The 26,406-nt window shown below is 51.6% G+C and overlaps 3 protein-coding genes across 23 annotated transcripts in view; 2 read left to right on the top strand and 1 right to left on the bottom strand.

Annotated features, from left to right (window-relative positions):
* RNF220 (ring finger protein 220) overlaps nt 1-1,659 on the top strand; it is a 283,082-nt gene extending 281,423 nt beyond the window's left edge. For all 9 annotated transcript variants that reach the window (XM_072724189.1, XM_072724187.1, XM_072724190.1 and 6 more), the window contains one exon: nt 608-1,659. In XM_072724189.1, the coding sequence (XP_072580290.1) occupies nt 608-679 (72 nt within the window). In that variant the 3' untranslated portion in view covers nt 680-1,659. The remainder of the gene's footprint in view (nt 1-607) is intronic.
* On the bottom strand, nt 1,068-25,311 carry TMEM53 (transmembrane protein 53). Of its 8 annotated transcripts, XM_072724203.1 has the most exons (5): nt 25,027-25,164; nt 21,008-21,066; nt 15,005-15,076; nt 9,057-9,178; nt 1,068-4,584 (listed from the first exon to the last, which is right to left on the bottom strand). In XM_072724203.1, exons 2-5 carry the CDS (start codon nt 21,027-21,029, stop codon nt 3,931-3,933), a joined length of 870 nt encoding a protein of 289 aa, XP_072580304.1. In that variant the 5' UTR covers nt 21,030-21,066; nt 25,027-25,164; the 3' UTR covers nt 1,068-3,930. The 8 variants fall into 8 exon arrangements, with proteins under 8 accessions (XP_072580304.1, XP_025847780.1, XP_072580306.1 ...); XM_025991995.2 differs by lacking the exon at nt 21,008-21,066 and having other exon boundaries at nt 25,027-25,253; XM_072724205.1 differs by lacking the exon at nt 15,005-15,076.
* The window catches only part of ARMH1 (armadillo like helical domain containing 1), a 49,270-nt gene continuing 48,154 nt past the window's right edge, over nt 25,291-26,406 (top strand). Inside the window, exon 1 of one of the 6 annotated variants that reach the window (XM_072724199.1) lies at nt 25,291-25,411. The gene's annotated coding sequence lies outside the window, so the exon portion shown is untranslated. Of the gene's footprint in view, nt 25,628-26,406 lie in introns of all 6 variants that reach the window. The other 5 variants (XM_072724195.1, XM_072724198.1, XM_072724201.1 and 2 more) reach the window with 5 other exon arrangements.

Here is a 26,406-nt window from a genome sequence, read left to right as displayed (position 1 = left end):
GTGACGGGTGGGGGGGGGCACGAGCCTCGAACACAGTGGCAGGAAGCCAGGATAGTCACCCCCCCCAGGTCCCCCCACTCTTTGCTCCCCCACCAGGTTTATTAAATTCCCTCCCTCCGTGGGTTCACTGCCTGCCAAAGCCCACTCTCACACTAGTGGTGAGATCCCGGGTCAGGAGGAGGCTGAGTGTGGGTAAGCAGGACCGGGGCCTCGGCCCCTCCCCCTGCCATTACTAAGCTCCTTCTGCTCCTGCCCCTGTTCTTCGCTCTGGAGCAGCCATTAAAATGTCGCCCGGAGACAGCAATAAAAGGCCCGGACGTGGGCTCTGTGTCCTGATCAAAGGCCGCATGTAATCTCGTTAGGGCTGCCGCAGCCACAGCTGGACCCAGCCTTGTTCTCATTACCGGGGCTCCCGCTGTGGGGCTGGCCAGGCGGTTTGATCCTGGCGTCCCCCCAGCACAGGAGCGTGCCTGCCTGCTTGCAGAGGCCGGCAGGACCAAGGTGCCAGCGCACAACTGGTGCGGGGAGACGTGGCTGCAGGCCCGGTGCTCTCCCGAGCAAACATGCAGCGGTGTATCTAACCAGAGCTCCCCTGTTCTCCCTGCAGGGCGCCAAGAAGCTCTGCCCTCAGTGCAACACCATCACAGCGCCTGGAGACCTGCGGAGAATCTACTTGTGAGCTAGCCACCCTTGGCAGGCCTTGCCTCGAGCAGCCCCGCCTGCCCGCCTCTGTGACCTGACCCTCCCCCTTGTACATACTTGCACACAGGTTCCCCATGTACATACATGCGCACACACATGCCCACGCGTGCGTGTACGCACGCACACATAACACACACACACACACACACACACACACACACACACACACACACACAGGACTCTGGAGCCAGAGCGGAGGCTGAGGCCCAGGCCCTGCCTGCTAGCTGCCACTAAGACTGGGGACCATACCTATTCCAGGTCCTGTTCCCAGGGTGGGGCAGGGAGGTGGAGGTGAGGGGGAGTAGTGGGGCAAGGCTCCTGAGATCCAGCCCCCAGACGGACAGACGGACAGACAGACATGCAAACACCAGACTGAAGCACATGTAATATAGACTGTGTATGTTTACAATGTTGTGTATAAATGGGACAACTCCTTGCCCTCCATCCCCTCCCCTTTGGTTGTATGATTTTCTTCTTTTTTTAAGAACACCTGGAAGCAGTGCCCCCTTCAGGGCTGGCTGGGGGCTCGGCCCATCCACCTCTCAGGGTGCCTGCCTCTCCCCCATGGTATCCCTCTCCCTCTCCCATGTGCTCGGTGTTCAGTGGTGTATATTTCTTCCCCCAGACATGGGGCACATGCCCCAAGGGACACGATCCTCTCCTTAGTCTTAGCTCCTGGGGCTCTTTATAAGGAGTTGGGGGAGTGGGGAGACACAGGAAACGGGAACCGAGCTGAAGCAGGGGCTGAGATGGAGCCTGGAAGAGTGTGCTCCTGGCTGCCCAGCCTTCGGCCAAGAACCATTCCTGGGATTAGGACTGCTGTTCCCAGGGAAAGTGGTCTCTCCCGCCCCTCCCGTGGGCCCCACGGTGTGATGCTGTGTCTGTATATTCTATACAAAGGTACTTGTCCTTTCCCTTTGTAAACTACATTTGACATGGATTAAACCGATATAAACAGCTGCTGCCTCTGTGTGTGTCTGTGCAGGGAGGGGTCTGTGATGGGGTCGCGTGGACAGGGGGCAGGTGAGGGGTTAATTCCTGGCAGCAGTGTGGGGGAGAGGACTAGAATGTGGGTGTGCAAAGCAGTGTGGGGTTGGTCTGTTCAGGGGGGCCCTGGAGCACTCTGTCAGGAGTGGGGGTGGGGCTGGGGACCTGGACTCCTGACTATTGATGGGTAGGGGCTCCAGGTTAATTCCTTATCGATGCAGAATCGTCAGCTCATTAATCACAGAAGAGGTCAGAGCTTGGGGGTACATAGCTCTATGCCCCAATCTAGAGCAGCAGCAGCTATGAGCTGGGCAAAGACACAAACCCCAAGCCTCTAGACCCTGCTAGTCCCCTCAAACGAGCCACCGACCAAATCAAGCATCTCCGCCCCCAAGGCTTTCTTGCTAGTGACCGACCAACACTCCAGTAGAGCTACTGCCTAGATCCTCAGCTGGCTACAGCAGGAACCCCCAGTTGTCCAGTTGGACTCCCATCGGGAACAGAAGCTGGGCAGCCAGCACTGGAGATGGCACCTTATCAAACTGTCATCCCTGGGGCTGCCCACTGCCAGTGAGTCATCTGCATCCTGAGTGCTCAGGTGGGTGCTCAAAGCTGCAGGTGAGTCCTGTCCTTTACACATTCTCACACCCCAGGCCCAAACTCCATCTTCCCAGGACCCCCCACCTTAGACACCCCGACATCTGAGGTGCCTGTGGTAACATTCTACAGAGCAGGGTCCAGTTGGCAGCTCTAGCCTCCAGCACCCAGGTGACAAGTCACCCTGCTTGGAGCCTCCCTGCATGGCCCCGGGCCCAGCCTGATGGCACCAAACATCCTGAATACAACAATCCTGGGGCCTAAGATTCTAGGGAATGTCCATGGCCTGTCACAGCAGAGTGTCCCCATGGGGTTAAGGTTTTGGAAGGTAAGTAATGTCCAGTTCCCAGTGGGCTGGCTCCCCTCAGGTCTCAACTCTCCCCTCGCCTTGCCATGGGCTCTGTAGGTCCCGATGGCTGGTTACTCCCCGCCCCCCCCGGGGGGGGGGGGGCACATGCTAAGAGGGGACTTAACCCTGAGCGAGGTCGTGAAGCCCACCCTGCTACGGAATCCTGAGGCCTGGTCTCATGGCCCAGGCAGCACTGCCACCTGTTGGCCATGGCTAGGAATGCAGCCACATAGCTTGGGGATCAGTGGCAGCGGGGCCTAGAGGGCCCAGAGGCCTGACAAGATGCACACCGAGCTTGGCTCTGGAGGTAAAGGGTGCGTCAGCCCGGAGAACATAAGGGTCAGCTCCCTCACTGCCTGCCAAACTTCCAAAGCCCGTCCCCACCCCGCCAAGTCCCTGAATGCCACAGTAAGCTCAGTCAGCAGACCTCGATTACCTACTACGCACCAGCATTGTGCAGCAGGGACTGACAGCCCGAGCAACGATGGAGAACCCCAGAAGCCACCCCTCCTGCCTGGAGATGATCCAAGTGGGTCTCTCGAGGAGATGGGAGTTCAATGTTTTAGCCAAATGGCTCCTGGCCCCGGTTCTGGTCTTCGGGGCTACTCACTTAGCTCGCCCCAGCTCCTCCTGGCACTGAGGGCTTCCTACCTGCCTGTGAAACATCCTGCAGCTTTCCTGGACCAGTGGATTCCTGGCAAAGCGTGGGGGGGGCCAGGCAGGCCTGCCTCCTCTGCATCCTCAGCTTTGCAACTGACTCCTACCTCAGACTCTCCGGCAGAGAGGAGAGAGCAGCATCTCCACGTGAACTACTAAGTGGGGTCTGTGCAGAGCTGCTTCATGCTGCAGGGCCTTGCTCTCCTGGGGCTTCGGTGCAGAAGCAGCGCCCCACACCAGCCTGACCCTATTGTCTGGCACCTCCCCACAGAGCTCACCGTCCTTCTAAGAAGCTTGCAACCCTCACGGCCCGAGGCTCATCAACCCCACTGTCCCCACTTGGTTGACCCTACAGAGCCTAGAGCCACAGGAACCAGCAGCCTGCCACGCACCTGCCCACACATAGCCACTGCGAGACTCCTACGTTAACCCGTCCAGGCGCTCCTGCCCTGGGATGCCGGGACAACCAGTCCCCGCAGCAGAGCTTCAGTGGGAATACTCTACTTGCAGGACGACAGTCCCCAAGGGCTACAGGGGAGTTGAAGCAAAAGAGGACCCCACCCATGGATACAGGTTGCGGGAGGTGTTGGGCATTTATTTCTGGAACAGAGGCGGGGTGGGTGGGTGGGGCAGGGGGCTCAGCAGTGGACACAGCTGCGCATGAAGTTGACGCAGAGGCTCGTGTAGTAAGTGGGGTAGTCGCGGAGGTGGCTGACATGTGCAGACGACACGAAGTCCACTGAGCGCACCAGGACTCGGTGTGCCAGGCGGGCCTCCACCATGCGCTCCACGTCCCTAGCCAGCACCACCTCATCGGCCCTTGAGTAGAGGTAGAGCTCGGGCCAGCGAGAGGCGGCGTCGAGCAGCCGGTCATAGAAGTGGGTGTGGAAGAGGGCCGTGAGGGGTGCAAGCAGGCCGTGGAACAGGACCGCCACCAGGGCAAAGGCCACCAGGAGCAGCAGGCGCAGCGCGGCAGGCCGGCGCTCCAGGACAGCAGCCAGCGCCCGCAGGGCCCCCACCAGGTTGCTGTCACCTGGCCCGCTGTCAAAGATGGTGCCCACGACGCGCAGGCGACAGAAGCGCCGGTGGGTCTGCAGCAGCTCCAGCACGTACCGGTACAGCATGACCCCTGCGTTGCTGAAGACATGGAAGAGCAGTGGCTCCTTCTCCACCTCGTGATCAAAGAGCAGCTCAAGTAGCTTCTGGGCCAAAACGCGAAGTGAAGGGATGCCCAGGGACTCGGAGAAGAAGACCATGTGCCACGGGGCTGTGTATCGGATGACGATGCAGCCCTGGGGAGAGGAGAGAGGCCTGCTGGGTCGGGGGGGGGGGGGGGCGGTGGCTGGCGGGTCCCGGGGGTGGGGGCCCACAGGCCTGGCATGCTCCAGGCACCGGCTCCCTGCCCAGACACGGGCCCTCCTGACTGGAGGCGGCACTCAAGGCCCACGTCCGGAACGATCATTCCAGGCCGGCCCATGGCCCGTGCCCCATCTCCCTCTCACGGTCCCCTGCGCCTCATCTGCTGCATGCCACCGGCGTACTCAGGCCTCCCTCTTGGCCACACCGGCTGCAGTGACCCCCTCTGCACTGGCCCCCCGCCTGACACCGGGGGCACCCCAGGCAACCCCAAACCGAGACACGGCCTGCATGCCCCAGCCCTGCTAGAGGCCACTTGTGCACCATGCCCGCATCGCAATAGCCAGTGGCCTCAGCTGCCCCCCAAGAGGACGAACGACCCAGAGCTAAACACGTCGCCAGGGCCTGGCAGGGCCTAGGGCCTGGCACCCAACCCGGGCTCCCTCCTCCCACTCGCCCTGAAATTCTGAACATGGTAACCCTGTTGTTCCTTAAATTCTACAACCTGAGCCAATCTCTCCAGCTCCCGGACCCCTCTGTGCCCAGGTCAAGCACGCCTCCAAGTCTCCACACACATCCTTCTCTAGGTCACTTAGGAATGGCGGCCTAGGGGCAGCCCCGGTGGCGCAGCAGTTTAGCGCCGCCTGCAGCCCAGGGCGTGATCCTGTAGACCCTGGATTGAGTCCCACGTCGGGCTCTCTGCATGGTGCCTGCTTCTCCTTCTGCCTGTGTCTCTGCCTCTCTCTCCCTCTCTATCTCTATGAATCAATAAATAAAATCTTAAAAAAAAAAAAAAAAGGAATGGCGGCCTACGCCATGCACCTGGGGCTCATCCCCCTCACTGTCCCACTCGGGAGACCAAGGGCCCGTTGCCAGGGGGGCCTGAGGTCAGCCCAGGGTGTCACACGGGTCGGGGTTCACTTCCTGGCACCACTTATCAATTTCCTGGGCCTGTGCGTCCATCTGTAAACTGGGATGACATCCATCTCACAGGGTTAAGGTGGAGACTGAATGACAAAATGCACTTCAGGGACCCCACGCCGCCCTGGCCCAGTAACCCGATGCGACGGCCAGCAGTGCAAGGAGTAACAAGGAGCACGGCGCTTGGTCGCAGCACGAACGACCCAGAGCTAAACACGTCGCCGAGCTAACCCTGCCACCAGCCCCCTAGCCTCACCCCTCCCACGGACTCCAGGGTGACATCTGCCCCCAACCCCTCCTGGCACTATTCTCACCAAGGCCCTGGCCTGCCCTCCTCCTCCAACTCTGCAGACGGGGTCACTGATGCCACCTGGCCCCTCAGGCTCTGGGACACTCCATTAAGTGCTCTGTTCTAACTTCCCGACCACCCCAACTGACACACGGCATCTCCCACAAACGCACACACACTCCCGCCTCACACCACCGCACACACGCAACTCCCAGAACTAAACCCACGTCGCATCACACAGGTGCAGACACTCATGTGCATTCACGCGCACCCCCCACTCACTCATGTGCACCCATCACACCATCTGTGAATACAGATGCACATGCACACATACCACGGGCGGGTGCACGGTTATATGCTGCACACCCTCCAACACACACACACACACACACACACACACACTCCTCCCCTGGAGCATTCACATGCAGAAATAAACCACAATTCCTGGGAATATGTCATCTATGGGGACACACACGGTGTGTGCCCTCTAGCTCCGCGTCATCTGAGGGTGCACACACGGGACTCGTCCTACAAGGGCCCAACGCTCCCAAGGGAGGGCACACATGTGCCAAGGCTCCCTGTGCCCATGGGTCTGGGCCTCACTTTGAGGCTTCCCAGGTGCCTGGCATCCCCGAGGCCACCTCCCCAGGCAGATGCTCCCTGCGTGTCAGATCCCAGGTTCCCCCCAAGCATTTCCCCATCTCTGGGCACACTGGGCCCGGGGCCCTGTGTGGGTCCTTGCCTCCCTCTCCTGTATTTTCAGTCTCCTCCTCTCTCTAGATTCCTGTCAAATTAATCTCATTAAAGAAAAGTGGCAGCAGCAGCAACAGCAGCCACCCCTTCGGGGCACCTGGGTGGCACAGTCGGTTACGCATCTAACTCTTGGTTTGGGCTCAGGTCGTGACCTCAGGGTCCAGAGAAGGAGCCCCACATCCAGCTCTGTGCTCAGCAGGGAGTCCGCTTAAGAGTCTCTCTCCCTCTCCCTGTGCCCCTTCCGCATCCCCTCTCCCACATGTGCTCTCTCTTAAATAAATAACATTACTATTTTTTTTAAAGCCTCTATTATACTGTGTTCCCCTCTCTCTCCTACCCTCTCTCCACCTTCCTGGACAATCTTTGACACCTGCCCTCCACCTCGTCCCCTCCCACTGACTCCCCCGCCCTGCTCTCACCAAGGTCACCCCTCAATCCCCCAAATGGCCAAATCCCATGACACCTCCTCATGCCCACTGTACTCTCCTTCCAGCAGCGCTGGCGACCACTCACTCCTGACTATACTCTCTGGTAGCCCCACGTTGGGTATAGAGATTACTTAAAAATAGAATCTTTAAAAAAATAAAAAATAGGGATGCCTGAGTGCCTCAGTGGTTGAGTGCCTGCCTTCAGCCCAGGGCGTGATCCTGGAGTCAATGGATCGAGTCCCACATCGGGCTCCCTGCATGGAGCCTGCTTCTCCCTCTGCCTGTGTCTCTGTCTCTATGTGTCTCTCATGAATAAATAAATAAAATCTTTCTTAAAAAATAAAAATAAAAGTGCCTTAAGGAACAAAGTAACTAGATGCAGTGGGTGATCCTGGATTGGATCCCAGTTTGGGACATTCCAGGGACCGTGAGAAAATCTGAATATGGACTGGGGACTCAAGGAGATAAAAACAGATTAACATGGCAAGGTGGAGATCATGATCTGAAAAAAGTAAATAAATAAAGCAGGATACAAAAAAAGTATATAAAATAGATCTCGTCCCGGGATCGAGTCTCACGACGGGCTCCCTGCGTGAAGCCTGCTTCTCCCTCTGCCTGTGTCTCTGCCTCTCTCTTTGTGTGTCTCTCGTGAGTAAATAATTTAAAAAAAAAAATTAAAGTAAAATAATAAAATAAAATAAAATAAAATAAAATTAAATTAAATTAAATTAAATTAAATTAAATTAAATTAAATTAAAATAGATCTCGTTTAGTGAAAGAAAAGCTACAACGGAGAAAAGCTGGAAGGATGGGCACTGCCAGTCAGCACAGGTGGTAGATAGGGCACTTTTACTTTCTTTTTAAAAATCAAGTATCCAGACTTTGGGGTTGGAAATGCTTTTCTCCACATCCATCCTGTCCTGACCCCCCTCCTTTCCCAGAGGACCCTGGGATCTAACCCCACACCCCCACGTCAACCCCCCCCCCCCCCCAGGCCTTCCCCAGCCTCTGCTCTGCACACTTGCCCTTCCCCGCAGTCTCTGCTCTGGCCACGCTCACCTATTCCTAGTCTCCCCCTGCCCTCAGGGATCTTAGTCCATTGAGAAGCCAGACAACCAACCTGGCCCAGTGAGTGGAATTCGGAAGTGGCTGAAACTACCTGCAGAGCAAGGCCATTCGTAAAGGGCGTAAAGGGCGACGCCAGAGGACCGGCCCTCTGGTCGGGGGAAGGCCTCGGGCTCAGAACAACATCCCCACCCCAGCCCCGAGCCCCTCTCCCATCCTGGGGCCCCCACACTTGACAGGCCCATTGCAAACGGCGGTCAGAGGAGGGAGGCCGAGGCAAGGGGCTGGGGGCACCGGCACTGGCCTTTCTCCCAGGAGATTCCCATTCCCCCTCAGCCCAGGGCTTCGGGGTGCCAACCAGGGCTGTCGGCACTGGCTCTCCCTGCTTTGGGAGGTCTGGGCTGAGGAGGGCAGGCCCTGGCCAAGGGCCAAAGATGTGAAAGGGGCCTCTAAACTATAACCAGGCCCCCCTCAGGCTCTCCCGTTACCACAAACTCTGCATCCCGAACTCTTGGGGTGGCCTAAGAAGAAGCCAGAAAATGTCCAGCCTGAGTCTCTTTTCCAAGAGGCCCTCCTACGGGAGGCATGTGACGGTGCCAGGTCGACCCTAAGACACCTACCTGGTCAGCAAGGGGCCATCCCGGGAGTACCCGCTCCGCCCAGCACCCTGGGCCCAGGCTCTTGCTCAGCAAGAGCTTGAGGTGTGGGCCGACTCCACAGCTGGGAGCACACCGGGGCTGGGCTGCCCACTGTGGGGCTGGGGGAAGCGGGTTGAAGGAGACAGAGCGGCCACAGAGCTGGCAGCGAAGACGGGATAACCCTGCCGAAGTCCCTGCGGCCCCGGCCGTTCTGGGTGCCAGGCCTGCCGCGGTGGCAGTCGCTGCAGCCCTGGTGGGGGGGGGCTGAGCCCCCCACGGAGCAGCCCCCCAGTCCCCGAGCCTGTGGTACTCACCCTCTTGTGGTAGATGGCGCTGTACTTGGCAAGGTTCTTGTCGGTGCAGCCACCCCAGCCCAAGAGAATCACCAAAGGCTGCCGGGCCCCCACCTCCTTCCGGCCTGGGTCGGAGCTGCTCTCTGAAACACAGACATGGTGGGGCTGTGAGCACCAGAGTGGCCACGCGGGGTGTGGGGCGAGGCCCACTGGCCAGCCCGGAGCCCACCTAGCTGTAGGCTGGGAGCCAACAGGTGCCAGACGCAGGCACTCAGGTCCCCATGGGGCATCCTCCTCTAATCCTGCCTCAAGTGGCATTTAGGCCTCTCAGGAGGCGATGCGGGGTCACTGGAAAAACCCACATGAGGGTGCCTTTCTTTAGTAACTCAAAGATGTAGCCCTGGTGAGAGAAGTGAGAACCTTCTCCATGCAATTTCACCTTCTAATCCAGGCGTCAGCCAACTACAAGCCATGGGCCGAATCCAGCCCATGGTCTGGTTTTGTAGGAACCACACGCTAAAAATAATAGAGGTTTTTATATTTTTAAATGGTCAAAAAAAAAAAAATCAAAGGAAATAACATTTTGTGACACATGAAAGTTATATAAAATTTCAGTCTGATTGTCCACAATAAAGTTTTATTGGAACACGGCCATGCTCATTCATCTACTCGCTGTGTGTAGCTGCTTTCATGCTAAAACAGCAAAGCTGAGTAGTGGCAACAGAGACCCTGTGGTTCGCAAAGCCTAAAATACTTAGGGCCCTTTACAGAAAAAGCCTGCAGCCCTATTCTAATTTCACAAGCAGTTGGAAGGAGAGGACCTTAAATGGAGAAAGGGATAGGTCAGTGGCATCAGGGAGGAAGAGCACGCAGCCCCTGAGGGCCCATACCAACCTGCCCACCCCATCCTGTAATCCTTGCTGATGTGTACTGAGCCTTCACACTCAGAACATCACTAGCAGGTATATTATTGCAGATGATGAAACTAGGGCACAGAGAGGTTAGGGTAGTAGCCTAAGGCACACAGGAAGCGTACGGCTGGGAATCTGGCCGCTGCCCCCCGTCCAAACTAAGCCACTTGATGACCTTCTGTGCCACCAGCACCGTCCCCAACTTAGAAGCACGTCTCCTTCATGAGGTGCCCAGGCACAAGCCAGCTGCCTTCTCTGTAGCTAGTTTCCCAGAGGCCTCCCTGCAACCTTGTTAGCCAGACCTCACTCATTTCCTGGGCCGAGTAGGGACCCAGCCGCTCCGGGGGACTTCTGTGCAGGGTCTGTCCATTACTAGTTCTCTGCCCTCCTGAAAGGGCTGGGCTGTGCCCTTCCAAGTATCAAGCCACTTGGCCATGCTCAGCTGCCACCTCGAGATTTATGGATGCCAGTGGTGACCTGGCAACAGTAAATTTCAAGGCTAGTTAAGAGGATGGTAAATATAAATCACTAACCTTTGGACAAAAGGAAGACAACAATTTCCTGTGGAAATTAATGTGATTGAAAAGTTCAGTGTTCCTGCTCTCCAGCAGTGGTGACTCTGGCCTTCAGAGATTAACTGCCCGCCCCCACGGGGATCCCAGGCTGGACTGCAACCCGGCCTGGAGCAGAGGTTGCCAAGCGCCTCAGGCCCTGCTGTCACCTGCCAGCCCTCCCAGAATCCCCGGATGCTGGCCTGGCCCCTGGTGAGGGAGACGGGCCCACAGATCTCACTCAGGCCACTCCAAATAATCGCACCGCCTTTCGGCCCGGTGTCCCCATCGGGTGTCCCCCTCTGCTGCTAGGGCAGCTCTCCAACTGCCCTGGCCCTTCTGGCGGAGAGGCCACACCTGCACCTCCCTGGGGCCCTAGACCTATGTCACTGGGGGTGACCACCCATGAAGCTCAGGCCGCAACAGCCTCCTACCAATCAACAGCCACCCATTTGGATCTGCCTTGGAATCCCTGAGATCCTGGAACTAGATTCCTGAGACCTGCCCCAGGGAGGCTCCCTCACCTCTGTGCAGCCACCTGAGCACAGGCTCCCCTCCCCTAAAGTGGTCTGCAGTGGTCCCCCTGTGCCACCACCAAGACACAGCAAACGGCCTCGGCATTTATCTCACATACGCAGAAGGCAGCCAAGGGACGACACATCCCTGGTGGCCCCCGAAGTTAAGGCCAGCCCCCACCAGCAGTGATGGTGCATTCCAGGTTGGGGAAGGTTCCAACAGCTTCTGCTGGGCCTGACCTGCCCCTCTCCCACAGCTGGACTTGGAACCCCATTCCGCTCCACCGGGTCTTACGGGAACCCTTGGCGTCACCGACTCAGGTAGGCATTTCCATGAAGAAACTCTAACAATATAGACATCCTGGGGCATCCAGGTGGCTCAATCGGTTAAGCATCTGCCTTCGGCTGGGGGCTTGATACCAGGTTCCAGGGATCATGACCCTAGAACCTGGGATCAAGCCCCACATCCGGTTCCCTGTTCAGCGGGGAGCCTGCTTCTCCCTCTCACTCTCCCTTTCTTTCTCCCTCTCTCTCAAGTAAATCAATAAAATCTAAAAAAATAATATATATATATAGACACCCTGAACACACTGCCTCTCTCAGACCCCAACCTCTCCGTACTGCCCCTCACGGGAGGGAATTGGTCCCTCCCTCCAGCCAGGCACTCGAGGCTTCCCCTGAGCCACAGGTGTTCTTTCTGTCTGTAGGAATCTCCTATTCCCCCAACAATCTCTTCCCGGGGCCCCACTCTCAATACTGGTTCCTAACTTAAGCCTTTATCCTGACTTCCTCCCACCGAAGCCACGCTGCCCCTTCTGATTCTGTATTTCAAGGGCTACAACCCAGAAAAATCCGAGGTGCTCTGGCTGAGATTGCTAGAGACCAGGAAAGGCCTCCCAAAGGAAGACAAATCTGCTGCGCTGGCCCGGGGGCCCAGTAGGAACATGCCAGGCGGAGAGAGGTCATGAGCGGGGGCAGAAGGCCATGGAGATGCTACAGTCGGTCTGAGGCCCAGCAAACAGTCCTGGGGAGCTAGAACCTGGGTGAGGAGGAGCAGTGGTTGTGAGAGCTGCCCAGAGTAGGCCTGGGGCCTGATCCCACAGGGCCTTTCAGGCCATGCATAAGAGTTGGGATTTTATTTCACAGGAGTAGAGAGCAAATGATGATTCTGGAATTGGGGGAAGCGGCAGGATCCCATCTGTACTGATTAATGACTTGCACGATTAATGTGTGTCTCTGCCTTTAGCCAGCGGGCTCCGTGAAGGCAGGCACCGAGTGTGGCATGTTTATCACCGCATCCCCAGTGCCTAGCCCCGCAGCTGGCCCATTCAGGCACTCAGGAGAAACATGCTGGAATGAACGAACATGTGGCTGCAAAGTGAAGGATGGATCCAAGGAGAAAGAGCTAGCATTCTCCTTGTTACCCATTGCCCTTTCCAAAGTAATAAAAGTGATTGTTATGGCTATTGTTATTTATTGCCACCTCCAGATCATGATTCCTCCATCCTTTTATAAAAGCCCCTGTTCCCTTTATGCTTATTCCACGGCCATATCACCCACTTCCCTCCTGTGGCTGACATCTCAGGGCCTCTGGCTGCTGTCCCTTAGGGACAAGACTCAGGCACTGGCTCCATCTCTCATTTGTACTCTAAGACTTCCCATGACCCGGTGCAGGCAATCAAATCCACCTCCTAAGCCATCACAGACGGGTTCCAGCCCATCTGAAATCCACATCTCCGTCCAGCTCTTACCTCCCCCTCTTTCCCATCACCAAGAAAAACAATAATGATACCAGGAAAAAGAGCATTATGTGTCAAGCACTGTTCTATGCACTTTATATATCAACTCATTTATTTTTATTTTTATTTTTTTTATATATCAACTCATTTAATCTTTACAACAATCCCATGAAAAATGTACTGTCATTATTCTCATTTTACCAATGAACAACCAAGTCACAGAGATAATCGATAACTGGCTCAAGGTCACACAACTAATAAGCAGTGAAAGTGGAATCCAAACCCAAGTGGTCTAGAGACCAGCTTGTAACCACTGTCCCAGCTGGCGCCTTGGGTAACAAAACCCAAGCCCACAGTCTGAACCACATCTTTATCACCTCAGTTCCAAACGAGTACACATAGCTACCTTTGCACGTCAACAGATCCAACTCTGACCTCTTTCACCTCCTCCTCCTCAGGGACCAGTCACCCCAGCCAGAGCCCCAGCATATGTTACGTCATTTGGCTCTGCAACCATCCTAGGAGTTAGTCACTATTGTTCCCATTTTAAAGACAAGAAAACTAAAACAGAGAGAGTTAAGTCCCTCTCCCCAAGAACACGCAGCCAGAGCCGGCTTCCACCTCTCTGGATCACCATGCCACCCCACTCCCACCCCCAAGACTTCACACGTGCTCCTCCCTCCCTGGCCCAGGATGCTGATGCTCCACATTTATGATTGGCTAATGCCCACTCCACCTACTGAGTCAGCTCACTCTTCATTTCCAGGAAGCCTCGCCTGATGCCTTCCTCAACCCCTTCTCATCTCCCACCCCAATCACCAGACTGGGGTAGATGCCCCTCTGTACTGTCAAAGCACCCATCATCACCATGCCACTGCGCTTGTCACACTGCCAAGCAGTGTCCATCTGGAACAGGGAGGAGGCTGCTCTAACATGCACAGTGAGAGATGGCAAAGGTCTGACCCAGAACAGTGGAAGACAGGTAGGCAGGTAGAGGGAAAGGACAGGGACAAGAGTAATTTTGGAACATATATCAAAAGTCTCAAAAATATGCAATCTTTGACATAGCATTTCACTTCTGAGAAAGAAAAATGTTTAATCATATGGTAATGTTTGATAATACATTAAGCAAATTAGAGACATAACTATAAGAGCTAAAACCATAAAACTCTTAAAAGAAAACACAGGAGTAAACCCTTGTGGCCTTGCATTAAGCAGTGGTTTCTTGGATGTGACCAAAAGTGCAAGGAATAAAAGAAAAAAAAAGGATAAATTGGGACTTCATCAAAAAAATGTTTACGGGACTTCATCAAAATTAAAAACATTTGTACTTCAGAGGACAGCATCAAAAAATGAAAATAACAACCTGCAGAACAGGAGGAAATATCTGCAAATCACATATCTGATAAGGGGGCTTGTATCTGACGCATACAAAAAAACTCTTACAATTCGACAATAAAAAGACAATCCGATTAAGATGGGCAAAGGATCTGAATACACATTTCTCCAAAGTAGATATATGAATAACCAATAAGCACATGAAAAGATGCTCAACATCACAGTCATTAGGGAAATAAAAATCAAAACTATGAGATCCCACGTTATACCCACGAGGGTGGCTATAATCAAAAAGCCAGATATTAACAAGTGTTGATGAAGATGTAGAGAAATCAGACTGCTCGTACACTACCGGTTAGAATCCAAAAAGGTGCAGTTAGTTTGGAAAACGGTTTGGCATTTCCTAAAAATAAATAAATAAATAAATAAAACATCAAGTTATCATAGGACCCAGCACTTCTCTTCCTAGGTAAATATACACTTAAGAGAAGTGAAGACACGGGGACACCTGGGTGGCTCAGTGGTTGATCATCTGACTTCAGCTCAGGGTGTGATCCCAGGGTCCCGGGATTGAGTCCCACATCGGGCTCCTTGCATGGAGTCTGCTTCTCCCTCTGCCTGTATCACTGCCTCTCTCTCTGTGACTCTCATAAATAAATAAATATAATTTTTAAAAAAGAGAAGTGAAGACATGAACACAAAAACCTGTACACAAATGTTCATAGCAGCTTTCTTCACAATAGCCAAGTAGAAACCATCCAAATGCCTATCACTTTTAAAAATGATGTGGTATATCCATACAACGAAATACTATTTGGTCATAAAAAGCAATCAAGTACCAACACAGGCTACAACATGGATGAACCTTGGAAATCTGTGCTAAGTAAAAGAAGCCAGTCACAAAAGACTACCTACCGCATGATTCCATTTTATGAAATGTCCAGAACAGGTAAATCCGTAGAGGAGTAGAGCAGTGGTTGCCAGGAACTGAAGGGAGGGGGGAACAGGGAGTTACTACTAATGGGTATAGGGTTTCTTCTGAGGTGTCAGAAATGTTCTGGAGTTAGTGGTGTGGTTGCACCATCCTGCCAATATACTAAAAACCAATGAATTGTACATCTTAAAAGGGTGAGTTTTATGGCATGTGAATTATATCCCAACAATACTATCATTTAAAAAAAATTAATAGTAATAGGGGTGCCTGGCTGGCTCAGTCTGCAGAGCGTACGATTCATGACCTTGATGTTGTAAGTTCAAGTCCCATGGTGGGTCGAGAGATTACTTAAAAATAAAATCTTTAAGAAAAAATTAGTAGTAATAAATTAAGTGAAAAAGCAAGTTGAAAAGCAGCATATGTAACAGAATATACGTATACTTATATATACACACACACCTATATACTACTGATACATAGAAAAAAACACATCAAATATTAATAGCAATTATTTCTAGGATTAGAAGCAATTGCTTTTTCATGATTCTTTTTTTTACCCATTTTCTAAAATCAGGAATGTATTACTTTTGCAATGAGAGTTAAAATGTTATTTTAGCCCTTTGGCAAAGCAGAAGTATGCTTTTCGATCCTGGCAATTCTTGAGCACGCACAAAACAATTTATTCTCACAGGCTCCCTGTCCTCTAGAATTTCTCAACAAAACAACACTGACACCAATAATATAAGAATTACAGATACATATATTGTACAACAGTTTAAGTCATAAAACTAAGGCATAAATTAGATTTTTTATATCCCAGGGGCATGTGGAGAAGACAAAGGAAAGGCTGACAAGGCATGAGGGTCTGTGGCACAATATATGCTTTTTATCTGTAAGCCAGAATCAAAATGCCAAGAATCTATGTTTTCTTTTTAAAATGCAAAGAATAAAAGAATCCTCAGTTTCCTCTACTCCCCAGAAACACTTTCTAGAATCTCACATACCTGGTTCTGGTTTGGTTTTTTTTTTTTTTTTTCTTTTTCTTTTTTTAAGTAAACTCTGTCCCAAACATGGGCTTGAACTCATGACCCCAAGATCAAGAATCACATGCTCAGGTGCCTGGGTGGCTCAGTGGTTGAACATCTGCCTTTGGCTCAGGTCGTGGTCCCAGGGTCCTGGGATCAAGTCCTGTATCAGGCTCCCTGCCTGAAGAATCACATGCTCTACCAAATGAGCCAGCCAGGTTTCCCCCAGTTCCCATATTTATATATTTGAATTACTTTACTTAAAATTACCTTTTTTTTTTAACTTTTTGAAATAATAGCCTACCTAGGAAAGTAGCACCATATCTATTTTTTTAAGATTTTGTTTATTTATTCATGAGAGACACAGAAAGAGGCAGAGACACAGGCAGAGGGAGAAGCAGGCTCCCCACAGGGAGCCCGAGGTGGGACCCCAGGACCCCGGGATCTCGCCCTAAGACAAAGGCAGATGCTCAACCACTGAGCCACCCAGGGGCCCCAGTAGCACAGTACCTTAAGAGTACATACTTTATAAAACCATATCCGAATTCAAGAGAAGGAGACAAACCAAGAAAAAGACTCTTAAGGATACAGAACAAACTGATGCTGACCAGGGCGCGGGGAGGGGGAGATGAGTGAAGCAAGTGATGGGGATTAAGGAGCTGTGATGAGCACCAGGCGATGCATGGAAGTGCTGAATCACTATATTGTACATATGGAACTAATGATACATTAATTGGAATTAAAGTTAAAAAGTTGGGCAGTGGGGGATACCTGGGTGGCTCAGCGGTTTAGCACCTGCCTTTGGCCCAGGGCACGATCCTGGAGTCCCGGGATCAAGTCCCTCATCGGGCTCCCTGCGTGGAGCCTGCTTCTCCCTCTGCCTGTGTCTCTGTCTCTCTCTATCTGTGTCTCAAATAAATAAATAAAATCTTTTTTAAAAATTAAATTAAAAACTTTACAAAAATAAAACAAAAACCTTATTTGCATCCAAATCCCTGGCTCTGCCACAAATAACTATAAGACAGACCTTGAACAATCTCTCTAAACTTCCACTTCCTTATCTGTAAAATGGGGCTATTGATATATAGATTAAATAAGATAATGTCTGTGCATCGTATCCGGCACAAAGAAAGAATTCAATGAACCCGAGACACCGTTCCTTCACGAGGAACCCGTGTGTACAGGAGAAAAGGAGAAAATGTCTAATAAAATTGGAATCCCACTGTTTTGTAATCTGCTTTCTTCCACTTAGCAATATATTGTGAACGTCTCTCCCTGTCAGTTTATATATTTCTCCATGACTCTTTTTAGTGGCTATGGAGCGACTGTAGAATATTTCATAATTTGTGGTGACCAATCTCCCATTATCGGACATGATGTTTCCAATTTTTGCTATTATAAAAAAAAACTTTATTGGACATCTCTTTCCTTGTGTGTGTCCTTAATTGTTTCCTAGAAATGGAACTGTATTCAAGCAACACCTTCCAAATGGCAACCGAAATCTACACACCACTGGCTTAGGAGTGGAGCTCCAGAGCTGAAATCTGGGACCACATGGGGTAAGATACTTCAGCTCCCCAAGTGTCTGCTCCTCATAGGTAAAAGGGAGTAAGAGCCCTCCCTACATAAGGTGGCTGCCCATTAATCAAATCGCAACAGGTGCTCCTGGCAGGCCTGGCATGTGAGCAGGACATGGTCAATGGCATAAGAGCAGCGGAAACCCCAGTAAGCTCAGGGACAGGAGGCCTGGAAAGGGTCCACCAGGTCTGAATCTCACATCCAGAGCCTAGCACAGCGCCTGGTATAGAGTAAACAAAGTCTAAAGCATTTTTATTAATGTGTGAAAGAGATTATGATTCAAAAAACACAGGCATACCTCAAAGCTATTATGGGCTCATTTACAGACAACCCCGATAAAGTGAATATCACAATAACGAATTTTTTGGTTTCCCAGAGCATGCAAGAGTTATGTTTATATTATACTGGTAGTCTATTAAGTAGCCACTAACATAATATCAAAAAACAACAACAACAACAACGTACATACCTTAGTTTAAAAACACTACATCGCTGGGGCACCTGGCTGGCTCAGTCAGGAGAGCATGCAACTCTTAATCTCAGGGTTATGGGTTCAAGCCCCACATTGGGTGTAGAGTTTACTTAAAAAAACAAAATCTTGGGCATCCCTGGTGGCACAGGGGTTTGGCACTGCCTGCAGCCCAGGGTGTGATCCTGGAGACCCAGGATCGAGTCCCACATCGGGCTTCCCTGCATGGAGCCTGCTTCTCCCTCTTCCTGTGTCTCTGCCTCTCTCTCTCTCTCTGTGTTTCCCATGAATAAATAAATAAAATCTTTAAAAAAAAAATCTCTAGGGGCGCCTGGGTGGCTCGGCAGTTGAGCATCTGCCTTCGGTTCAGGGCATGATCCCAGGGTCCTGGGATCAAGTTCCACATTGGCCTCCCCGTGAGGAGCCTGCTTCTCCGCCTCTCTCTCTCTCTCTCTCTCTCTCTGTGTGTCTCAAATAAATAAATAAATAAATAAATAAATAAATAAATAATAAATAAATAAATAAATAAATAAATAAATAAATAAATAAATAAAATCTTTAAAAATACATTGCTAAAAAATGCAAACCATCATCTGGGCTTTCAGTTAGTCATCATCTTTTTGCTGGTGGAGGGTCTTGCCCTGATGTCGATGGCTGCAGCCTGGTCAGGGTGGTGGACGCTGAAGGCTAGGGTGGCTGTGGTGATTTCTTAAAATAGGACAACAAAAAAGTTTGCCACACTAATTGACTCTTCCTCTCACAAGTGATTTTCCTGTAGCACGTGATGCTGCTTGATAGCATTTTTCCCACAGCAGAACTTCTTTCAAAATTGGAGTCAATCCTCTGAAACCCTGAAACTGCTTTAGCAACTAAGTCTATGGAACATCCTAAATCCTTTGTTTTCATCTCCACAATCTTCACAGCATCTTCACCAGGAGTAGATTCCATCCCAAGAAATCACTTTGTTTGTCCATAAAATGTAACTCCTCATCTGTTCAGGTTTTATCATGAGATTGCAGCATTTCAGTCACATCTTCAGACTCCACTTCTAATTCTAGTTCTCTTGCTCTCTCCACCACATCTGTAGTTACTTCCTCCCTTGAAGTCTTACGTCAAAGTCATCCATGAAGGTCGGAATCAACTTCTTCCAAAGTCCTGGTAATGTTGCTATTTTGACCTCTTCCCATGAACCACAAATACTCTTAATTGCACTTAGAATGGTGAATCCTTTCCAGAAGGTTTTCAATTTACTCTGCCTAGGTCCATCAGAGAGTCACTATCTGTGGCAGCTATAGCCTTAAGAAATGTATTTCTTAAATAATAGGACTCGAAAGTTGAAACTACTCTTTGATCTAGGGCTGTAGAATAGATGTTGTGTTATCAGTCATGAAAACAACATTAATCTCATCATACGTCTCCATCAGAGCTCTTGGGTGACCAGCTACATTGTCAATGAGCAGCAATATTTTGAAAAGAATCTTTTTTTTTCTGAACAGAAGGTCTCAACAGTGGGCTTAAACTATTCAGTAAACCTAGTTGTAAACAGATGTGCTGTCATCCAGGCTTTGCTGTTCAATTTATAAAGCACAGGAAGAGTAGATTTATCATAATTCTTAAGGGTCCTAGAATTTTCAGAATGGTAAATGAGCACTGGCTTCAACTTAAAGTCACCAGCTGCCTTAGCCCCTAGCAAGAGAATCAGCCTGTCCTTGGAAGCTTTGAAGCCAAGCATTGACTACTTCTCTAGCTATGAGAGTCCTAAATCGTATCTTCTTCCAGTGTAAGACTGTTTCATCTACACTGAAAATCTGTTCTTGGGATGCCTGGGTGGCTCAGCGGTTGAGCATCTGCCTTCGGCTTGGGGCATGATCCTGGGTTCCTGGGATAGAGTCCCGCATCGGGCTCCCTGCTGGGAGCCTGCTTCTCCCTCTGCCTGTGTCTCTGCCTCTCTCTCTGTATCTCTCACGAATAAATAAATAAAATATTTAAAAAAGAAAGAAAGAAAGAAAGAAAGAAAGAAAGAAAGAAAGAAAGAAAGAAAGAAAGAAAGAAAGAAAGAGAAAGAAAGAAACAAAGAAAGAAACAAAGAAAATCTGTTCTTTAGTGTAGCCACCTTCATGAATTACCTTAACCAAATCTTCTGGATAACTTTGCTGTGCTTTCTATACCATAACTTGCTACTTCACCTTACACTTTCATGTCATGGAAATGGCTTCTTTCCTCCAGCCTTATGACCCCACCTGTGCTAGCTTCCAGCTTTTCTTTCTTTTTTTTTTTTTTTTTCTTCCAGCTTTTCTTCTGCGGCTTCTTCCCCTCTCTCAGCCTTCACAGAATTGAAGAGAATGAGGGTCTTGCTCTGGATGAGGCTTTGGCTTAAAGGAACATTTGGTCTTCTATCCAGATGACACAAACTTTCTCTACATCACCAGTAAAGTTGTTTTCTTATCATGCATGTGTTCACTGGAGTAGCACTTTATTTCCTTCAAGAACTTTTCTTTGCATTCGCAGCTTGGCTCTCTGGCACAAAAGGACTGGTGTTCAGCCTCTCAGTGTTCCATAGTCCTTCCTTAATAAGCTTACTCATTTCTAGCTTTGGATTGAAAGTCAGAGACTCCTGTTTCTTCCTTTGACTTGAACACTTAGAGGCCACTAGTGAGTTATTAACTAACCTAATTTCCATACTGTGTCTCAGGGAAGAGGGAGGCCCAAGGAGAGGGAGAGAGAAGATGGAATGGCCAATCGATTAAGTTTGCTGTCTTGTATTGGCGGGGTTCGTGGTGCCCCAAAACAACAACAATAGTAATATCAAAGGTGATCACAGATCACCATAAAAAATATAATAATAATGAAAATGTTTGAAACATTATGGGAATTACTAAAATGTGACACAGAGACACGAAATGAGCACATACTGTTGGAAAACATGGCATCCATACACTTGCTTGATGCAAGGTTGCCACAAACCTTCAATCTGTAAAAAAAAAAAAAAAAAGCACATCTGCGAAGTGCAATAAAGCAAAACACAATAAAAGAAGGTAGGCCTGTAAATTAAACTCCTCTGTTTAAAAAAACAAAAACAAACAAACAAAAAATAAAACCCTTTGGGAGCCCCACAGACAAAGAGAGGATTGAGTCCCAACTCCCTCTTCACCTGGGTCTCTAAGACCTCTCTGGTTGTGACAGGTCTGTGGGACCACCTTAGTTTCCCCCAGCGCCCCTACTTCTTGCACTTTCTTTGCTCACACCATCTACCTATCAGCCCTGTGAAGCTCTAGATCCAGCTTGGGCCACTGTTCTCCAAGAAGCCATCCCGACCAATGGGGCCCACCATGGTGTTCAAAACCACTCTGAACTGTTTCCTGGGTGCCAGTGAAAGCTAACTGAAGGTTAAATGGCCTTTCCCTCCCCATTCTTTTTTTCGCTAGAGCTTAGCAGAAGTGCAGAGTCACAATAAAACCTGGGCTCACAATTAACTCCTCACTTCCCCTGTCTGTGACCTCCGAAAGCCTTCCTTGTACTCTAAGGGTAAACCCCTTACCCAGACTCTGTGAATCAATTATTTCTGAAAATGTTTACTTAACATGAGAGCAATATAGTGCTGTTAAGAAGGCCTGCTGGCTGGCCCGCAAGCCAAAGAGGGGCCCTGGGGCAGAACTTGGCTGCCCATTCTCTGGCTGGGAGAAAGTGCAGCATAGCCTTGGCCTGGGATGTCAGAGCATCTCTGGCTCAGGCCCACATTCAGCTCATTTAGCACCTCATCCATGCCAGGCTCTAGCAACAGTGAGCAAAACCAACAAAAGCGTTACAAAAGGGATCCTTGATGTGGAAGTCAGAACAGAACCTTCCTCAAGAAAATGAGACAGGAGCACAGTATTAGGAGGGGAAGGGGATCACTGGTCAGATAAGAAGGATGTAGGGAGATTCCAGGTCAAGAGATCAGCTTCAGCAAAGCACCAGGCAACTAGTCTCCCGGCATGAGCATCCCACAACCTACTGGCTGGTGGGATTCCCAACAGAAGGTTCCTAGGCTGCCCAGCCTGGGCTCTGAACACCTCGGAGCTGCAGCTGCCTTCCAGCTAACTGATGTGCCAGCAGCAGCCGCTCACCTGTCAACTCTGAGCAGCGTTGGGCACTGCGGTTTTGATGTTCAAATATGGAGGACAGAAATTCCAGAAACTAAATATGACTGTACATATTTCTCCACCATTAAATGCAAAAGAAAGACAATCTCTAGGATCCCCACAGGCTGTCCCCGTGTGGAGCCATGTCAGCCTGGAGGGAGCTCTCTGCAGATGGGAAACAGATTCAGGGGATCATGATGTTGTTATCTCCTTCTGAGGGGGTCCTACAACCTCCAGCTCAGCTCTGGGGCATGCACTTTGAGAGGGAAAGGCATGATGAACTAAAGCCCATTCAGAGGAGGCTCTCGGGACCACATCAGAGGAAGGGCAGTTGACAGTCCTAGAGGTATTTCTCTTGGAGAAGAGAGATGTGAGGAAGGCATGAGCTGACCTCTTGAAGAGAGAGGAAGGGAGATTACCTTGCTGTATTGTACCCACCATGACCCTCTTGTCCTGCAGTTACCGCATCATTGCGAAACCACCTGCTTATAAATCCTCATCCCTCCCCAGAACCACAGCTCCTTGCAGTGAGCCTGTGTGTGAATCATTCCGAGGCAACAGCAACGAGCCTGTGGCCAGGACACAGCAAATACTGAACTAAAAGCAGAAATGACAGGAAGGCCTATCACAGCTCAAGAAAAGGAAGTGTTTTCTAACAATCCCAGGTACCTACAACAGGCCAGCATGTCTGGGAGGAAGCATCCTGTCAGTGAAGGGTCTGAAAGCAACAGAATACCCTCATGCCAGTAGAACTAAATGCCCCCCTAAGGTTTCTTCCAACTCTAAGACCTCTCCCCCTGAAGCAGTGAGGTGACCCACTAGCAGAGGGGATACACCGATGCCAGGCACACATATCAGTCACTATCTTGTGAACCCTAACAAGCCCTAACAATAGTGAAGTAGGCACTATCATTCCCATTCTACAGTGGAGGAATCTGAGGCCCAGGAAGGTTCAGTAACTTGCCAAAGCCATAAAGCCAGTAGGGGGTAAAAGTGAATTGTGAAAAAAATAAAATTAAAAAAAAAAGTGAATTGTGAACCGAGATCACCAGGCTACCCATCTGCACCGAGGGAAAACGTGCCCTCCTAGCCACACGGAGGGCAGCTTCCAGCCCTTTCCAGCTGGTGTGGCTCTCCGAGGACAGTAACATTAACTGGCTTCATCTCCCCCTGATGCCAAAACTCTTCAAAAGCATTTCTACATCCCTAAGCCCAAGAGCCCTGCGCCACCATACCCAGCTCTAAGGAAACAGAGTTGGGCTAGGGCCAGCTGTCCTGTGGGAGCCTAGGGGTCGCCCTCTCCTCCTAGACCCCAACCAAGTAACACAGGATGCTATGGGAGGGGGCCCAGAGGGCTCTCCTGAAGAAGGCAACATCTGAGCGAAGCCTTCAGTGAGGAGTTGGACAAGGACAAGCGAGGGGGCAGTGTGGGCCAGCGGAGGGGAAGGGGCATCCTAGACAGAGGAACAGCAGGAGCAAAAGCAGAGAAGCCTTTGCTTCTTTGGAAGCACAAGCAGTTTGGGTTGCCAGAACATAAAACTCGGGGATCCCTGGATGGCTCAGCAGTTTAGCACCTGGGTGTGATGCTGGAGTCCCGGGATGGAGTCCCGCATTGGGCTCCCTGCATGGAGCCTGCTTCTCCTTCTGCCTGTGTTTCTGTGCCTCTCATGAATAAATAAATAAAATCCTTTAAAGAAAAAAAACATAAAACTCAAATTGATCAGTGAGTGGAAGGGCACGGTGATCAGAGAGACAAGCAGGGGCTGCCAAACGATGAGGACTTTGAACACCACCTTCAGAAACCTGGACTTGATTTATCCTGAGGCCAAGCAGGAGCCACTGAGGGGTCTTGGGGAGACGGGTGGTGTGAGCCAACCTCTACATTAAGTACGATCACTGTGGTAGCCAAGCCTGGAGGGCGGAGAGGCCACGGGGACTAAGGCAGGGATACAGATGCTGGCCTCCGGGCCTCAAGCCTCCTCTAGCAGCATTCCCTGTCGGGGCCACACTTTCAACTGTCTGGGGCCCAGCCCAACTCCCACTGCAGGGGCCCAGGCCTGCTCTACAGGCTGCTCATCTCTTGGAGCCTCCCCCACACCTGTCTTTAATGATAGGACTGTAGGAAGGAGTAATGCCAACCACTCTACTTACTCCATGCCAGACACTATGCTGGGTCCTTTACACAAGTTGCCTCAGTTGTGCAACCCACAGCCCTGGAAGGGAGGCTGCTGTCAGGAGCCTTGCTCTGTAGATGAGGAAACTGCCAAGGGTCATCCAGCTACTGAACGGAGGGTCTGAACCGACTTCTCCCTGTCGGCGGCAGGCACTGCGGGGCTACCCGCGGCCACGGAGAGCGGGGGGAGGAGTCCCGTGTCCGGCGGCTTCTGCAAGGACCCCCGGGAAAACAGCGGGTGGAAAATAATGGGTGGGCCCCCTACGCACACCGCCGCAGAGGCTGGAGGCGGGAGGCCCGATCCCAAACAAAGGAATCAGGGCCGCCCCCGAGCTCGGCAGCCGTCAGTCGCGGGGACAGCCGCGAGGCCCACGGCCGGCGAGGGGCGGCTGCAAGGACCCAAAGAGCCCGGCGCAGAGCCGCGGCCGCGGGGGGGGGCGGGGCGCGGAGACCACTCGGGGGCGGGGCTTGGGCGGGGGCGGGGCTCGGGGCCCGACCGCGACCGGGACCCGCGGCCCCCTGAGGGGGCGGGGCGCTAGGGGGCGGGGCTGCGGGAGGGGCGGGGCCACGGCTGCGCTCGCGACCCGCAGGCTCGTTCCGTCACCTCCCCACGGTGGGCCCGACCCTCGTTCCATACCCTGGCTCCGGCAGGGCTCATCCGGGATCTCGATGGTGTAGTCCAGCTCAGCCGAGGCCATGGTGAAGGCGCCAGCCCTCGGCACGGGCCTCCGCCGGAACTCCCGCTCGCGCGCCCACGCCTCACCCGGGAGCCTCCCGGGCGCCGCCCAATCACCACCCACCGCCCCCGTCGCCGCCCAATCCCCCAGCCGCGCTCTGTGACCTCCGGTCCTAGCAACCGCCGAGTCCCTCTCGGAGCCCTTCGCCGCGCCCCGCGGCCCGGCCCTAGCAACCGTGCCCCGCCCCTTCTGTCCCTGCTTCGCCGCCATTGGCTGGCTCGCCCGACCTGGGCCAGGTATTGGTCAGCGGGGACGCCGGTCGGGGAGAGTCCCCGCCCCCCCCGGGTAGGTGCGAGGGTCTGCGGGAGATTTGCGGTGTTCTGGAAACCGGTGGGTCTCCCTCCCCGATCTGTCGTATCCTACGGGGTGGACGGCAGTGCCTCTTGACTTACCTCACTCGCTACCTCCGCTATCCTTTACGAGACGCAGCTCCGAGGGCTGGAGGTAGAAAACCGTACAAAAAACGGCCAAGGGGACGCGTGCCAGCCCAGCCTCCACCCAGTAGGTTGAGGCCTATCCTGGCCGGTGGGGTGAGTGGTAGGCCGGGGAGTGGTGTCCTCAGGGGAAGTCTCTAGAGAATGCTTTGTACCTGGACGATACAAAGGAGCTAAAGAGTACAGTTTTCTTGAATTTATCCATGCATTTAATAATTTTTACTGAGCACCTATTAGGTGGCTGAGCTCTAGTGAAGATGAAGCTTTTGGCCATGACTACCATGTCTTAAAAGGAGAGGGAGACAAACCATTCTTGAACCAACTCTAATTCTGTGTGAGAGATAAATACTACAGAGGAGTGGGCCCGAAGTATTTTGGGGGCTCAGGAAGTGTTGAAGGGGCATTTATGACAATGGGGATGTGTCTTGAGCTGGGCGGTGAACAGTTGTGGGGATATGGAGAACAAAGGACTCCTTGCAGGAGCTCCAAGACTGGAAGCAGGGGTGAGTGCCAGAAATTTTGAGCGTCTTCTGGCCAGAGGAGATACTAAGGTGAGAGTTAACTTGGAAGAACAGTTCGGCCCAGGTCCTGGAGGGTCTTGGATGTCAAACTCAGCTGTGAGCTTATAGGTAGATGGTAAAAATTTTCTAGTGTGTTTTATGCCTATGAGTGCAAACTTTCAGACGATATCCTGAGGACAGTGGGGAATCATGGAAGGCCTTTAAGCAAAGGAGGAGCCATCAAATTTGCATGTTAGAAAGATCAATGATAAATGCAGAGACTGGATTGGGAATCAGGAGAAGGAGGGAGACTAGTCAGGAAGTGGTTTCAATAATGGGTAAAGAT

Source organism: Vulpes vulpes, chromosome 10 (genome assembly GCF_048418805.1).
Source record: "Vulpes vulpes isolate BD-2025 chromosome 10, VulVul3, whole genome shotgun sequence".
Lineage (NCBI taxonomy): Eukaryota > Metazoa > Chordata > Mammalia > Carnivora > Canidae > Vulpes > Vulpes vulpes.
This window is presented reverse-complemented; position numbering and strand designations above follow the sequence as displayed.